The following is a 15,969-nucleotide window of genomic DNA, read 5'->3' as shown; positions in this document are numbered from 1 at the left end:
GTTCCTCTTCAACAGGTGAATAATATTCTGTAAGTAAATTCATGTAATGAAAGCTGGTATCTATATTTATCTGCTGCCAGCACACTAGTAAATCAGGATATGTTTCTCCTTGTGCTGGCATACACAATACTCTCATCCCCCTGGGCACTATTTCGTATTCCAAGCATGCTTCCATATGAAGCCTCTGCCATTGCAGGTGTTTCTGTTTCCTTGTAGTAATCTAAGCAAGTCAAAAGCTCAAAGAAAGTCTCATTTAATAGCACACCTGTGGATTGACCTTTTTCCTGTGTATATTTCTTCACCAAGTCCATCCCAAGTAAAGGATGTAAAGAGCAAGAAACATTACTTTTAAATTTCTCACTTACTGAGCCCAGTGAACATTTGTATGGCTGATAATCCAGTTCAATCTCTTCATTCTGCAGTTCAGCTATGTGGAAAGAAGATGCAACAACAAACCAAAATGTAGCAAAACACAAGCCTCTTAACTTCCCTTAAGGACTCCTCTCGAACCTCTTGTAAGAACAGTCCAAAAACAAACTAAACAGAGTCCAAACTGGCTGTAATCTTTTATTATAAAACATAAGCGCTTTCAGGTTAAAAAAAACCTTCATCAGACAAACTTCACATAACCATGGCAGTCTTTAAATACTAAAACAATTTTAAAAACAACTAGTCACTTTCTATACTTGACCCACTTTTTCTTTAAGGCTGGTTTTAAAGGTGCAGAACTATTTAACCCAGGTGGGTTATCAGCAGCCAACTGTATGATCCATCTTAATTCTGCATACTTTGTATCATTAACAATGCCCCCCCCCCCCTTTTTTTTTCCAGCTGTGCAACATGCAGAACTATAAAAACAAAAGTGTTATCTGGAAAGCTAGAAACATGCTGGTATAATGCATTGTGTTTATTTTTCTGTATAATGGATGACAAGTGGTACAGTATTCTTGCTTTTAACTTACAATTAGTTTTTCCAACATAGAAACTCAGACATGACTTACAGCATGCCAAGTAAACCACATTCTCTGTGTGGCAATCTGCATAAAACTCAAATGTATATTTTTTATTCGTAACAGGATGTATAAAGTAATTTAAACCATTCACATTTGAACATGCTTTAATAATGCCTGCAGGGAAAGGTACCTGTTCTCATATGTGCAGAGGAAACACTGTTAGCCTTCTTATTTTTTAACCCAGGTTCTATGCACAGCATATCTTTTATGTTACTATTTTGCTTGAAAGTAAATCTAGGTTTTGCATCTAAAATATCTTTCAGGTGACTATCACTTCTTAGTATCTTTCAGTTTTGCTTATTAATATCACATATCCCATACACATTGTTACTATAATGTACCTTGGGGCTTTTGTCATATTTATCAGATGACTTCAACTTATCTCCCTGCTGTTCGTTATTATTAGAAAACCATGGCCTTATGATATATAACTGTACTATGTATAGCTTTACCTATGCCATAAATGACGGCAGCTAACTATCACTTCTGACATATCAGATCTTGCCTAAGCCTTACACAGGCAATGACATAGTTGTGTCTGTGCCACAGACAAGTTATTATACTCAAGAGTCATTAGTGCTGTAAACCCACTGTGTTCTGCTATCACTTTCAGAATAGATTATTAGTAGTTTTGTTACATCTGGGCCACAGGCACATCAGACTATCAAAAAGTTAATGTCTTTACTGATAGAAGCTCTTTCATTCTCAGAAATTCTTATCCCCTTCTTTTACCCAAGCAGCCCATTTGTTTCTGTCTTGAGAGTGAGAGCCAAGTACAGTCCAGCATGGGAGAAATTGCTACAGTCCATTTATTCCTTGGCTGAATGGCCACTGTTGAAGCAAAAAACAATCATTAAGGAGTGGGCCAGACTCCTGGACATAGTAAACTCTCATCCCTTTGAAGCTGCTAAGCCCTGCAATGGCTGAGTAGACCTGTCTTAGTGCTGCTGACCATAGTGCAGCTGTGTGTCTCTGCCCACATGTTGATCACCAGCCCCTAAGCATCATGTACTTTGCTGGCTTATGTTCTGAGGTTCTACACTGAGTGATCTCCCAAGATATCACCCATGTGGGGAGCCAGAATTAACTGGCTACACACTCTCATTCTGCCTTGTCCAATCATCCAAGTGCTTCTGCTGTGAATTAAACACAGGTCACCAGAGCTAACATCAATGTTTCAACTCTCAGCAGAACTGGAGTAGGAAATTATGAGCTCATCTTTTATAGCAGACATTCCTTACTGGTATAAATACATTATACTTTCAATGTGTCAGGATCAGCTAAAATCATGAGTACGTCAAATGGAGAACATAATCTGATGAGAAGTACTTTTAAACACACAAGGAACATGTTCAGCACAAAACAAACATTTATTTGGCAAAAGAAAGTAACATTGTTGAAAGTCAAGAGACTCTAATATTACAATGACATTTAGGAATACATACAAAGCAACAAAAATTAATTGTAAAAACCTCTTTCCTTTATTTTAAGAAACATTGCTAGATTACAGGAAGAATGCCTGGTAAACACTCTCATTTCTTAATATTCCAGTGAAACAAGAACTGAGAGAAATCCACTTCTTTATTGTTAAATGCAGATTCCTGATTAATGCTTTACATTTGACAATTCATAACTTTCTGATACACGCAGGTCTGCTCAAGTTATAAAAGCCTGCTTGTAGCACTGAAATCATATTCATTGCATTGGTTCTTGATGGCTGATTATGACTTTTTGCCAAGCCTAAACAGTTAGATAGGATATAACTGACAAGTTTTGAGAAATAAATCAGTTTTTGAATAAATATTCAGCTTACCTAATGATTTTTGAAATCTGGTCTTCCAAATGCAGTAGAAATACTACTTAATGGTCATTAGCTAGATTCTAACTTTTATGGGTATGCCGATGTAATGGCTGCTACATTACACCTCCTACAGGTATATTGCTCTAGTAGATTCAAGCAGGCAGAAGAGATATCCCACAGTGTACATGTTTTTTCATTTATCTGCTACTGATGAATAAACAGGTGACATGTATGCTTTATAAAGTGTCAGGCTGGCAACTCGGCACCATAAAAAATCTACTGCCAATCATTAGCGGACCGGAGTTCCGCTGTGGCAACCCCTAACCGGGAAAAGCCGAAAAGACAAACAACAACAACATGTATTCTTTATAAAAAGGCAGTTTTCCAACTTAATATATGTATATTAAAAAGAAAAGTCTTGTCTTAAATTGTGTGATGATTATTATTATTATCAGTGCGTCTATGAATGCAAACAGTTGATTAAAAAAAAAGAAATCTCTATAAAAGACAACAAATTTAAAGCCAAGGTTAGTTTGTTGTTTTCTTATTCATCTTGTCAGATGAAGTTTCCTCTCTGCTTGGCATTAATAGCAGGTCTATTTGGAAACGTCCACCTTTTTTTCTTCAACTTCCGTTGACTGGACTTTACCATCTACCACTGTTTCAGTAATAGTTCTTGTTATTCTTGTTACTTTTGGTTCTGAAATTAAATGATAAAGAAAAAGGAAATTGCAAGAAAATTAGAGATTACTTATGAGGAATTTGATTAATTCTTGTTTATAGTTTTCCTTTATTCACAATTACGTACATCTTGAATCAGCTCAGCGTCTTACTGTTAGCATTACTTAATTACTTGTTATAATTTTGAGACCATTATGGTGCTACAAAATATCCCATTATCACTGTATTTCTAAAAATATTGTCTTAATAAAAGTTGTGCTTTGCATTAAAATATGGGCTATATAGACATGATTATGATTTCTACACTAAACTGGCTCAGACCACAAGCTGAAATGCATCAACCTCAGTTTGAATTATTTTATGGTTTTAAAATATACCAGGATTCTCACAGTATCATAGGTTCATAGGTTCATAGGTAGGTACTAGGCTATTGGCCCTAGGGCCTATACAAGCCCAGCCAAAAAGGTACCCTGGCTTTTGCCACCCAAGAAAATTATTTTCCTTTGCCACTGTCGAGCAAAGCCACAGAAGTGATCCTCGGGGTGAATTTACTATTTCCCATCCAATCATCAAGATTTTTCTTGAAAAGTGCTAATGAGGAGCTTTGCTTGATATAGGTAGGTAGTTTATTCCAGAGTATGGGAAGTCTCTGGGACAGGAATCTATCCCTCTGGTATGTTATGTTTATTGTGGTGACAAGGTTTAGGTCCTAGAGTGTGTAGCTCAGAGGGATTGGGATTTCTTTAAGTGGAGCATTTCCAACAGATCTGGGTTTGACATAGCTTTGTATGTTAGGCAGAGATCACCTCTGAGTATGCAATATGCAACAGAGTAAAGCTGGAGATTTTTGAGACGGTCTGCGTAGGGCATCTGTTTGAGGCCAGTAATCCTCTTTGTGAGGTATTTCTGCAGCCTTTCCAGTTGTTGTAGATGTCTAGTGAGGTACATACCAAAAGGGGCATTGTACTCTATAATGGGTCTAATGAGTTATAAGTAGAGGGGAACAATGACCTCTTTTTTCTGGATGAGAAACCTTTTGTGATGAGGTGTGCCAGATAGAAGGATTTCCTGACTACTGTGGCAATGTGATTATCAAACGAGAGACTACTGTCCACCTGTATCCCAAGGTCTCTTATAACACTTTCGGTGTTAAGTATACTACCACCTATGTTGTAGTTCATGGGTACAGAGTTTTTACCAAAGGGGATGACAATGCGCCTTTTGGCATTGAGCTTGAGGCCATGGCTTTGACACCAGACATCCATCTCAGTGAGGCCGTTTTGTAGGATGTCCACATCGTTAGGAGTTTCGATTATGGCTCCTAGTTTGCAGTCATCTGCGAACTTCGTTAGCCAAAGACCTTCTGTGTTAGCCTGTACTTCAGAGAAGTAGATCACTTAAAATAAGGTTTGTGCTGGCAATATATGGTTTGTTTAATTATTAAACAAAATATTGCTATATGTATTTAGATCAGATATGCAAAATATAGCCAGCATATACTGGCATGCTCTTTTAGTTATCTGAAATATGGCCAGAATATATGTGCATACTATTTTGGTGATCTGAAATAAGTAATTCTGAAAGAAAATGTGACACAACGTATAATAAAATAACATTCTTATGACTTCCAGGCAGCGGTCTATTAAATAATGACCAGTAACTGGATAGCAAGCTATAATTTTAGGAAAGTTTGTAATGGATTAGCTCTTTGGGTACCAGAAGGTTCAGTATGAGGCCAGATCTGCTTCACATAGTTGTATATATATTATGACATGCAAAGTAGAATACATTGCTTCACTAATGATAACAACACTAGATGGGTCATACTTTCAGAAAGAATACATAAAAGTAAAGAAGTGGTTAGTTAAATATCAACAATCATTTAATGTAAAGGGAGTTAAAGATTTTCCATTTTCTGTTACCTGTGGATAAAACGATGAAAAAAACAGAGACAGTAGATAATGTAGACCAAAGTAATATTAAAGAGTAAACAAATCTAAATTGATCTTTAGGTCTAAATTCAGTTAATAAACACAGTATTTACTCTTCCATGATGAAGGCTATTGCTATGATGAGATACAAGGTAAGGGAAAGGGTGAACAATACATAATGTCCTAAATTCCATGTATGTGGAAAATGGAAAATGTTGGCTGCGGAGACTTCACACTTTGAAGATAGTAGGATAGGAGCTTGAAAATGGTGCAGAATTTAAAAGATGTCAGAAGCAAGAACATTTCAATAACATCTAGAGTACTAATATGAGTTCTAGACAATTCCAGGCAATCTTTAACTCAGTATATGAGCTTGGAAGTGATGCTGAGTCATTTAAATTAGGATAAGAAAACCATCTTGCAAAATTGCTGGGTCTACAAAATAAGATTAATAATAAGACTAATCAACACTATTAAATAGATTACAATTACTGGAAATGTGTTAGAGTTATAATGACCAGAGTGGTTGAAATGGCAAAGTTCAATTAAAAGATCACAGTTATCCAAAAGCTATGTTTTCTCAGTTGGCATAATCTAATGTTTTATTTAAACACTTAAAATTAGCATGCACAGCATTAAGTATGTATAGCAGTTAGTGCTGTATAATCTTTGGTGAAATAAAAAGTTGTACTGTTTATCAAACAGACTGGGTTTTATTTTGATGTATGATGGAGTCCTTGAACATACTACAGTATTATGTATCCTTCCATTCTAACTGACCGCATGAAACTACAGACCCATAAACTGGACCAGCCCTAGCTGTAAGGTCATAGAGAGAATTATCATGGACCTGATAAATAATGACATAGGAGTTCTCCAAGCACTGCACCAGACCCAATTTGGCTTTGTCGAAGGGAAGTCTTGCCTGCTGATTCTCGTGGACTTCTTTGAGAAAGTCACCAAGACCATGGATGATGGTGAAACAGTACACACCACTTACCTAAACCTGGCCAAAGCTTTTGACACAATCCCCAACTCAGGGATCATAAATAAACTTACTTAATTAGGTATATATCCCTACATCATCAGATGGATAGCAAACTTGCTCACTGACAGGACAAATGTTGTCCGGATAGGTGAGTGCACCTCTAATAAGAAACCTGTTACTAGTGGCATCCCACAGGGCTCAGTGTTGGGACCCCTCCAGTTTGATATATACTTTTCTAAACTGAAGGCCAATGTTGAGACCCTCTGGCTCACCACGTTCACCAATGACTATAAGCTGGGAGCAATCACTGAATCCCCAAATGATGTTGATATCCTACAAACAGGCCTAAAAATGATAAACAATTGATGCAAAACCATGGTCTGAGACGAAATGCTAAAATATGCGTAATCATACTCTTCAGTAAATCAGATATCCCTGCAAATTATAATATTGATAGCACACCCCTGAATGTAGACCCAGTGGTGAGGGACCTACGAATACAAATAGACAGTAACCTAAACTTTGACCACTAGGTAATTACAGTAGTGAGGAAATCATTCTGTGTGGCTCAACTTATAAGTAAAAGCATGCCATGAAGATCAAAGAAATTCGTAGTGACATTGTACTCAGCCCTCATCAGGCCCATAATCAAATGCAATATTCCTTTCTGCATGTACATAACCATGCACTTACACTAACTGGACTGGCTCCAGATGTATCTCACTTATGCCTTTACTCCGTTTCATATCATTTTTTGAAATGTGACTTATGCCTTACCTATAAAGCATTCTGTGATCCAGCCTGGATGAAAATGTTACATATTCGCAAGAAAAATTGTATAAGGGTTATGTGTACCATAGAACAGAACTTGCTGGAGAGACAGATTTCTATTCCAAAGGCTTTCTCATCTATGGAATAAACTTTCCATCCTCAGAAAGCAAAGTCTGTCCCTCACTCTCCTCAAAAATAATTGGGATAAATGGGTGATGAATTGTAAATTCACTCCCATGGTACTGTCCATGTTCCTTATGTATAAAGGCAGTCTGCAAAATGACTCAGAGCTCCAACACCCAAAGGCCCACTACCCTGATACTACCCCATCACATATCTGAGGAATTAAGGTATAACACTGCCATATCCAGGGTGACTTGTAAAGGCTATTGCACCATTACCTAGTAATCAGCTATGAACCTATGACCTGTGTTCAAATGATCACTGTTGCAGTAGCTTTAGCTATATGGGTGATATTCTTTATAGGATATAACAGGCAGCAAGTTTCCAAAGCTTCAGGACACCTTCCACACATCCATACTGTCAGCTCTAGCTGAGCTAACTGAAAAGACACATTTGGGTTCGAAGCCATTCACAGTTTTTATGTCAATAGAAAGAAGGAGGCTGAATCCTGAAAGGACAGCAAAAACGAAGTGTCCACACCATGGCATAAACAACACCAGAAAAACAAGGTGGATGGAGGGAGGGACCGGTTATTACAGCACCAATCATTCCAACATGTATTATTATGGTAAATTTACTTGCACATCTATAATATGGTCATTATATTAACCACTGCTGCAGTAGCCTTAGCTATATTGGTAGATTACCCTAGCTTACTACATTTGGGTGGTGTAAGGGGAAGGGTCAAGAGTCCATGGAGAATGGATCTAGCAAAGCATGATCTAGACATAGAGTAGGAAACAAGCTTTTGATGCCTTATAAGTTAATGTATAGAGCACCAACTTGCTGATTCCAGAATATTCTAGATTCCAACCCTCCCAAAAAGCTATATTTGAAGCCAAGGCTATGGGAGAGTGGACCTTTACACTACCTGGATTAGTTTAGTCGTGGTTAGTATAACAAAAGGTAATAGCCTGAGGCAACCATTTGGAAACAGTCTTTTTTTAACACCTGTTGTTCCTTCTTCTTTCTTTCATGAGAAATGAGCAACTGATCAGAATATTTGAAAGATTTAGTTTTATCAGCTTAGTGACTGAGCTATCTGAGGACATCAGATTTTTGGAGTATCCTTTCTCTCTCATTTTAAGGTTCAGGAAGGAAAAGACAGAGATGGGCAGTTGGCTTAAAGTAAACATGGATACGACTTTAAGCCTAAAAGAAGGATTAGTTCTCAAATAACCCCTGTCTCTGTGGAAAATGAGGTAGGGTTGCCTCACTTTAAGAACTTGCAACTCAGATATTCTTCTTGCAGAGGTCAGAGAAATCGGTAAAAGAGTTTTCCATGTTAAGAACCTCAAGACAGCTGGATAAGCTGGTTCAAATGGAGCAAGTGTTAGCTTCTCTAACACAAAATTAAGATCACAAGCAGGGGCTACCACTTTTCTTGGAGACCTCCTTTGCAAAACTCCTTTCAAAAGAATTTTTACATGAGAATGCATTGAAAGAAGAGAATCCATAGGCAACCATGTTGAAATAGCCATTAAATAAACATTGATGAAGGGGTAAGAAAGGCCATAGTATAGTAGCTCACACAAATATTGTAAAACCAGATAAACACAATCTCTGAATGGGTGCTGCTTATGTTGTTGGCACCAACTAGAAGACATTTCCATTTGTTACTATATGATTTTCTAGTAGCAGGCTTTCTTGCCTCCAGTATTGCCTGCTGCATGCCCTCTGTTTACTGAGGACAGACCAACTACATGTCCTCCGTAAACAAATGCCTAAAGTGAATTAAGACTCTATCATCCAGGAAGTTAGTTGAAGATGATTGAGTTCAGGAAGTATTAAACACCTCTAATCTTTTGTGAGTAGATCGATTCTGTGAAGAAGCTTGTGGTAACTGTCCATGACGATTTCCAAAAGAAGGGAGAACCACTGTTGCCTGGGCCAGAATAGAGTCATCACAATGATCTTAGGGGATTCCTTCTGAATATTCAGAAGTAGCCTGGATATCAGTAGAAAAGGTGGAAAAGCATACAGGAACATTCCTGTCCAATGAAAGGAAACGGCATCTGTCTTTCCAGGCCTTCTTGCATGGAGCCCTAGACCATAATCTTGCCAACTGATTATTCAGAAAGGAGCAAATAGGTCTACTTGAGAAACTCTAAACAGATGGACCAGATCTTGGAATACCCCCAATCTAGTTTCCATTTGTGAGGGTCTGCCCGTATCCTGCTCAGCTTGTCTACCACACAATTTTCCTCTGACAGAATATAGGATGCCTGTAGAGTGAGATTCTGCAAAGGTAATAAGACCTGCTTCCCCTTGCTTGTTGACATACCACTGACTGTGGTAGTGTCTGTGATAGTGTCTGTAACAACGTGAAGACATCCAGGGGACTAAAGATCATTCACAGTTGAGTATCTTGATCTAAGAAAGCATTTCCTTTATACTTATGTTCTCTTTTATTCCTGTTGAAACTGCTGTCTAAGCAAAGTCTGAGGCATTTGTGGTGACTGACTGCTTTGGAGCAAGAGGAGGAAGGAGAGGCCTGGATTTTATGAAATTTGCTTTCTTCACCATGTGATTTCTCTTCTGACAGACCACTGCACTGGGATTTGAAAAGACAAAGGATGTTCATGCTGAGACCAAAGAGACTTCGAACACCATTGTCTCTTTCTCATGTGGAGTCGTGGGAGGGGTATCATGAGAATCATAGATGCCATGTAATCCAAAATCTTGAGGTACTCCCTTACACTGACCAAGGTCTAAGTGGAAGACCTTATAAATAGATCTAGATAGAGATCTATTTTTCCTGTGGAAGAAAACCACTTTGGACTGCTATGTCTAGCTGATATCCCAGGAACACAATCCTGTATTCATGAGTAAAAAAAAAGACTTTTGAGTGTTCTCTTGAAATCTTAGCTTGTGTAAGAGATCTCTCATCCAAGTAAGAAATTCCTCACACTTTGAAAAAGACTCTGCAAAGATAAGTAAGTCATCTAAATATGGAAAAATGTGGATACCATGTAGCCTGCACTGAGCTATAACTACAACTAGATACTTTTTGAACATGCTTGGCATAGTGGATAGTCCAAAGTGTAAGGCAGAGAACTGATAATGTCATCCAGACACACAGAACCTTAAGAAACACTTGAGGTCTAGATGAATAGGGATGTGATGACAAACATCTTGTTAAATCTCTTGTTACCAGGAAACTTAAATTATGAAGAAGAGACAGGTTGTGAAGTGACATTTTCAACTTGGGCACTTTCACAACTGATTTAGAAAAGAAATATATAGAGCTGGTATCCAAGCATTTTCTTTCTATGGCAATAAAAGCCTCCTGGTGTAAAACCCTTTCTAGCCTGGAAAAGAGAAACTGGTTCTATCAATCCCTGAAACAGTATGTGTTGAAGGGCAGGAGGAAATAGAGGAGTCTGGAATGGTGCGTGAGGAATTACCCCATGGAAAGGAGGAATTACCTCACACTGTCACCTGTAACCTCGATGAATGATCTTCAGACCTCAGTTGTCTGAAACTATTTGTTTTAAAAGAGAAACATGGAGATTCAGACACTGGAAGTGAAAGGATACTGACAAGGTAATGTGTGTGTGTGTGTGGGGGGGGGGGGGCAAGGGACAGGAGAAAAGATCATCACAGTTTTTGGTAAACACTGCAGCAAATAAACCAAAAACTAAATATCTATCCAAAGAACAATTTAAAATTCTGAGAATGTAGTCAGGCAAACTTTCTCAGAACAGTACCAGTGGCCATAGTCCTGGAAAAGTATCAATTGAGTTATACACACTCTGTAAACAATAAGTTTTAATCTGTAAAATGGAAAAAAAAGTATTTCAAGCACATTTTTTCTCCCAAGAAGAAACTGGAGACAAAACATTCCTCATACTTTCACAATTAGTCAGAATAAACGCTAACATATGAGCCTGACAAGTCAACATTCTAAAACTCAAAGTTGCAGAGGCATTCACTTTTCCCCATACATATCAATAACCTTTCCATCCTTGTCAGAAAAGAGAAGGATTGGAATTGACCAAATGTTTAGCAGCAGTTGGAATAACTAAGGCTGTAGTTGCTGAGTTAGGTTTGGGTTTGGGGTGATATGCCTTTTTAGGGGTAGCAGGCTAACTATCAGGAAAATTGCAGGCAGTAACACACACACACACACACACACACACACACACACACACACACACACACACACACACACACACAAACACACACACATCCTCTAAAATTGATAGAACTGGAGGAATGAGTGAAGGTACTGGAAATTCTTTCTGTAACAACTCATTGTATTTTCCGAGGGACTGAGAAACCTCACTGTTCTCCCACTGAAAACACTGGCAAATTTTGGAAATAGTCTCAGAGAAAATATCAGAAACTGAGCTCTCCTTTGAGCTTGAATCAGAAAATTGAAGAGAAAACTCTGTATCTATCCATTTGTCTTCTTCTCCAGATTCAAGAATTCAGAATCTTGAAACCATCCATCCATCTACAACACCTTTTTCCCATTCTTGCGTATGTGGTCAGGGTGTCACTTTAACAGTGACAATCATCTAGCCCTGCTGCGGAAAAAGAGACAGCAAATGAAGCCATATATTTTAAATTAACTGGAGTAAGCCTTCAAAAAGTTAGTAATCTCTTCAGGAAAAGAGCCATCCTTCTTTATTTTATCAGAAACCAACTTATAAGAAAGATCTGTAGCTTTAGTTAAACCTAGAGCCAAACCCAATAAACTATTCCTGTGTGAAGTAATTTGAGTTGGAGAAGATACATGTTTAATTTTCTGTTTCTCTTTTGACAGAAAAAATGGGGCCAATGTTATCATTATTGGCAGCAGCAGCTTCTACAGGGATGGGCACAACATTCTGACCAAACAGGGAAGTCTTTCCTGTTTCCTCTCCTTGGACTGACCAGAGTGGCTGTCCCTTGCCCACTGAGGGGACCCCAACAGCTGCAGAGGACATGGCTATCCCCCATTCCATAGCGGCTGTAGGTGCTATGCAAGAGGAATCCAATGTAAAAGATGAGCATTCTGAGGAATCAGCTTTGGCCACAACAAACTGTTAGCCTGCTGTCGTGACAAAGGCTGTTTACTTAACTTTTTCTTTTTGTGCCTGGAACAAGGACTGCCCATGGGACTAGTAGTTGCTCCATGGTCAAGCTGAGAATGGTGCCTCTTTCCTGGAGAAAGTAAGCAGTATAAGCTGGTAAAATTTTATAGTCTTTAAAATTTACTGTTTCACACAAAAACACAGTAAAAAGCACTTTAAACTATTTTTTCAGTAAAAGTAATATAATTATAATTCCTACACAGAAAAATAGTTTACAACTACTTTAAATAACTTTTGAACTGACAGAAAAGAAGCGTGCTGGTGATTAAAAGTATAGTTTAGTACTGTGGTGACAGTCCACTAAAGCACAAGTTCTTAACTTAAAAATAACTTTCTCTAAGCAAGAAAGTACATTAAAACGACAAGATTTTAAATTTGGATCCTCCCCACAAAGGAAACTTATCTGACAAATAAAGGAACAGCACAAGCCGACTGTCAATCCTTAATAGCCCACAGTGGAATGCTTTCTTCCATGGCAGGAAAGCTCTGAGGGGCTTGGTGCCCAAACCTGTTATTTTAGTCAGCTCAGCTCAAGCTGACTAATAGTTTGGTGGTATAGAAGGTGGTCTGAAGCTTTAAAAGATATCCAATGCTGGGTATAACCCATATAGCTAAGGGTAGTGCAGCAGTACAACAGTGCTCAATATGACGAACATCATGTAAGTACCATCCTCATACAGTGATTGGAGGATATAGATGAACATCACCTCCTGGGCTGTAAGGAAGAAAATTATCTCTTGATCAATGAACACTACAAGAATTTCAAACATTTAGTTGTGATGTGATTTTGATATTAAATAGCAGGGTTCAGAAGAAATGTTCCCTGTGAAAGTACTGCTGGAGACTGCTTTCTGGTAAAAATGATGCACTTGTGATTTCATTTTGTTGTCCTCAATATCTAGGGGAATTCATAAAGGTTGCCATGAAGTATGCATAATGTGCACAATTTAAAATAACCTTTTAAATTCATAGACAGCCCTAACATTGTACTGTTGCATGAAGACATGCAGCACTGCTGTGAACTCTCTCTGTGGCCATTCTAGATGCTAATGAGGCAGTGCAGGAGAGATGCATATGCTAATTAGCCATGCTCTCTCTTCCCGCAACTGCACCTGAGAAGGCACCTACATGCTGAGTGATTCATAGAATTGTTTGGCTATGTAGATTAGCAAGTCCACTCCTTGCACCTCATGTTAGTGAACATGACCATCACAGTACAGGAAACTGCTGGGAACTAAAGTGGTACAAGGTGTACATAGGAGTGCATTCAAAACACTGAATGTGTGAATGTATTTCTGCCTGGGAAATAGTGGTACAGGAGTTAGGGTTAAAGCAGCTGTGTTCGTGTGTGTGTGTGTGTGTGTGTGTGTGTGTGTGTGTGTGTGTGTGTGTGTTTGTGTATGACTGAATGGATGTGTCTGTGAGTGTGACTAGGTGGGGAGGGGGCTGCTTTGTGTGTGTGTTTGTGTGGGGGGGAGAGATGCGGTGGATGTCATATTCCGCACACCTCAAGGTTAACAAGTAACTTCTGGAACAAAGGGTAGGGGCAACCACAAGCCACCAAGGATAATTTGTTCAAGCAGTGCTGAGCAGCATGTAATGAAAACAGAGATAGTGGGATGGGAAGACCACTAGCAACCAAGGGTAACTCTTTCAAAGACTGCCTTAGCAGCACATAAACAGAATGGGAAATGGGGGTGTTGGAAACACTAGACAACAGGAATACTTAATATGGCATGCCTTAACAGCAAATACGTAAAAATAGAGGTGCAGGAACCACTAGATAACAGAGATAAGTATCGTGCCTTAAAAGGCACTAAACAGAAACAAACAATGTACCCTTCAACTGAGAATATTAGTTCTCTGCACCAGCACTGGACACCAGTGATCAACTTTAAAAATTAATAAATATCGAAAAAAAGCCAATCCGGTGGTCCCCTGCCATAAATAAACTGTACAACAGAAGGAAGAAACTGTTGCAAAAGACAGTAAAATCCCATGAGTGGAGGAGCTCCCTGGTTAGCCTCAGTAAGAAGCTGAGATCCCTTATAAGATCCTCCAAAGCTAGCTACGAAAACAAAATTGCCACTAATTCTAAGGACAACCACAAAGCATTCTATAGCTATGTCAAGAATATTGATGGCAACACCCATATCTGCTCTGAGTTTCAGCACAACGGCATGAAAATTACAGAACCAACAGATATTACCAACATCCTGGAAGATAGGTTCAGTGCTAACCTTACCCCCCAAACCCCTAAAGGGCCCATATCTATACAGGAAGAATACAGAGTCCCTGTAATTACAACTACGCAGGTAAAAGCTGCACTCTCTAAAGTCAAAAACACAGCATCCATGGGACCGGACAACATCCCAGGCTGTGTTTTACATGAACTTCAGAGCGAACTGAATCCCCACTTAAGCACCATGTTCAATAATAGCCTCACATCAGGCTTTGTGCCCACTGAATGGCGCACATCAACAGTTATCCAACTCTACAAAGGGGGAGCCACCACTGATCCTGGGAACTATTGACCTATTAGCCTGACGAGCCTGGTCTGCAGGGCCATGGAACGTATCATCATGTAACTCATAACCAAAGACATTGATAACCTCCAAACTCTGGATCCCACCCAGTTCGGGTTTGTGAAAGGCAGATCATGCCTCCTGAACCTGATCGACTTCTTTGAGGCAGTCACCAAAGCTGTAGATGAGGATAAGGTGGTTCACACAGCCTATCTTGATCTCGCCAAGGCTTTCGATACCATCCCCCATTCTGGAATTATAGCTAAACTCACTAAACTAGGTATAAATCCCTACATCACAAGATGGGTTTCCAACTGGCTCATTAACAGAACCCACACTGTAAAAGTTGCAGACTCCAAATCTGACCTCAAAGCAGTGAGAAGTGGAGTACCACAGGGTTCCATCCTGGGACCTCTCCTGTTTGGTATCTACTTCTCTGAAGTACAGGCTAACACAGAAGGCTTCTGGCTAATGAAGTTTGCAGATGACTGCAAATTAGGAGCCATAGTCAAGTCACTAAATGATGTGGACATCCTACAGAAGGGCCTTGCTGAGACAGATGCCTGGTGTCAAAGCCATGGCTTCAAGCTCAATGCCAAAAAGTGCAGTGTCATCCCCTTTGGTAAAAACTCTGTTCCCATGAACTACCACATAGGCAGCAATCTGCTTACCACCGAATGTGTGATAAGAGACCTTGGGACCCAGGTGGACAGTAGTCTCTCCTTCGATAGTCACATCGCCACAGTAGTCAGGAAGTCCTTCTATGTGGCATACCTCATCATAAAAGGGGCCTCATCCAGGAAAAAAGAGGTCATTGTTCCCCTCCACTCGACACTCATTAGACCCACTATAGAGTACAATGCCCCTTTTTGAATGTACCTCACAAGACATCTACAGCAGCTGGAAATGCCACAGAAGTACCTCACAAAGAGGATTACTGGCCTCAAACAAATGCCCTACACTGACCGCCTCAAAAAATTCCAGCTTTACTCTGT

General features: G+C 39.2%; 1 protein-coding gene across 1 annotated transcript in view; it reads right to left on the bottom strand.

Moving 5' to 3' along the window:
• Nucleotides 1-2,364: 2,364 nt before the first annotated feature.
• Nucleotides 2,365-15,969, bottom strand: part of LOC122788073 (keratin, type I cytoskeletal 19-like) — a 154,571-nt gene continuing 140,966 nt past the window's right edge. Inside the window, exon 8 of the mRNA XM_044054996.1 lies at nucleotides 2,365-3,514. Within this exon, the coding sequence (XP_043910931.1) occupies nucleotides 3,411-3,514 (104 nt within the window). The 3' untranslated portion in view covers nucleotides 2,365-3,410. The remainder of the gene's footprint in view (nucleotides 3,515-15,969) is intronic.

The sequence above is a fragment of the Protopterus annectens genome, chromosome 13.part0, assembly GCF_019279795.1.
Source record: "Protopterus annectens isolate FY-2018-M chromosome 13.part0, PAN1.0, whole genome shotgun sequence".
In the NCBI taxonomy this organism is placed as follows: Eukaryota; Metazoa; Chordata; order Ceratodontiformes; family Protopteridae; genus Protopterus; species Protopterus annectens.
Note: the sequence above shows the minus strand (reverse complement) of the source record. Positions and strands in the feature narration are given on the sequence as shown.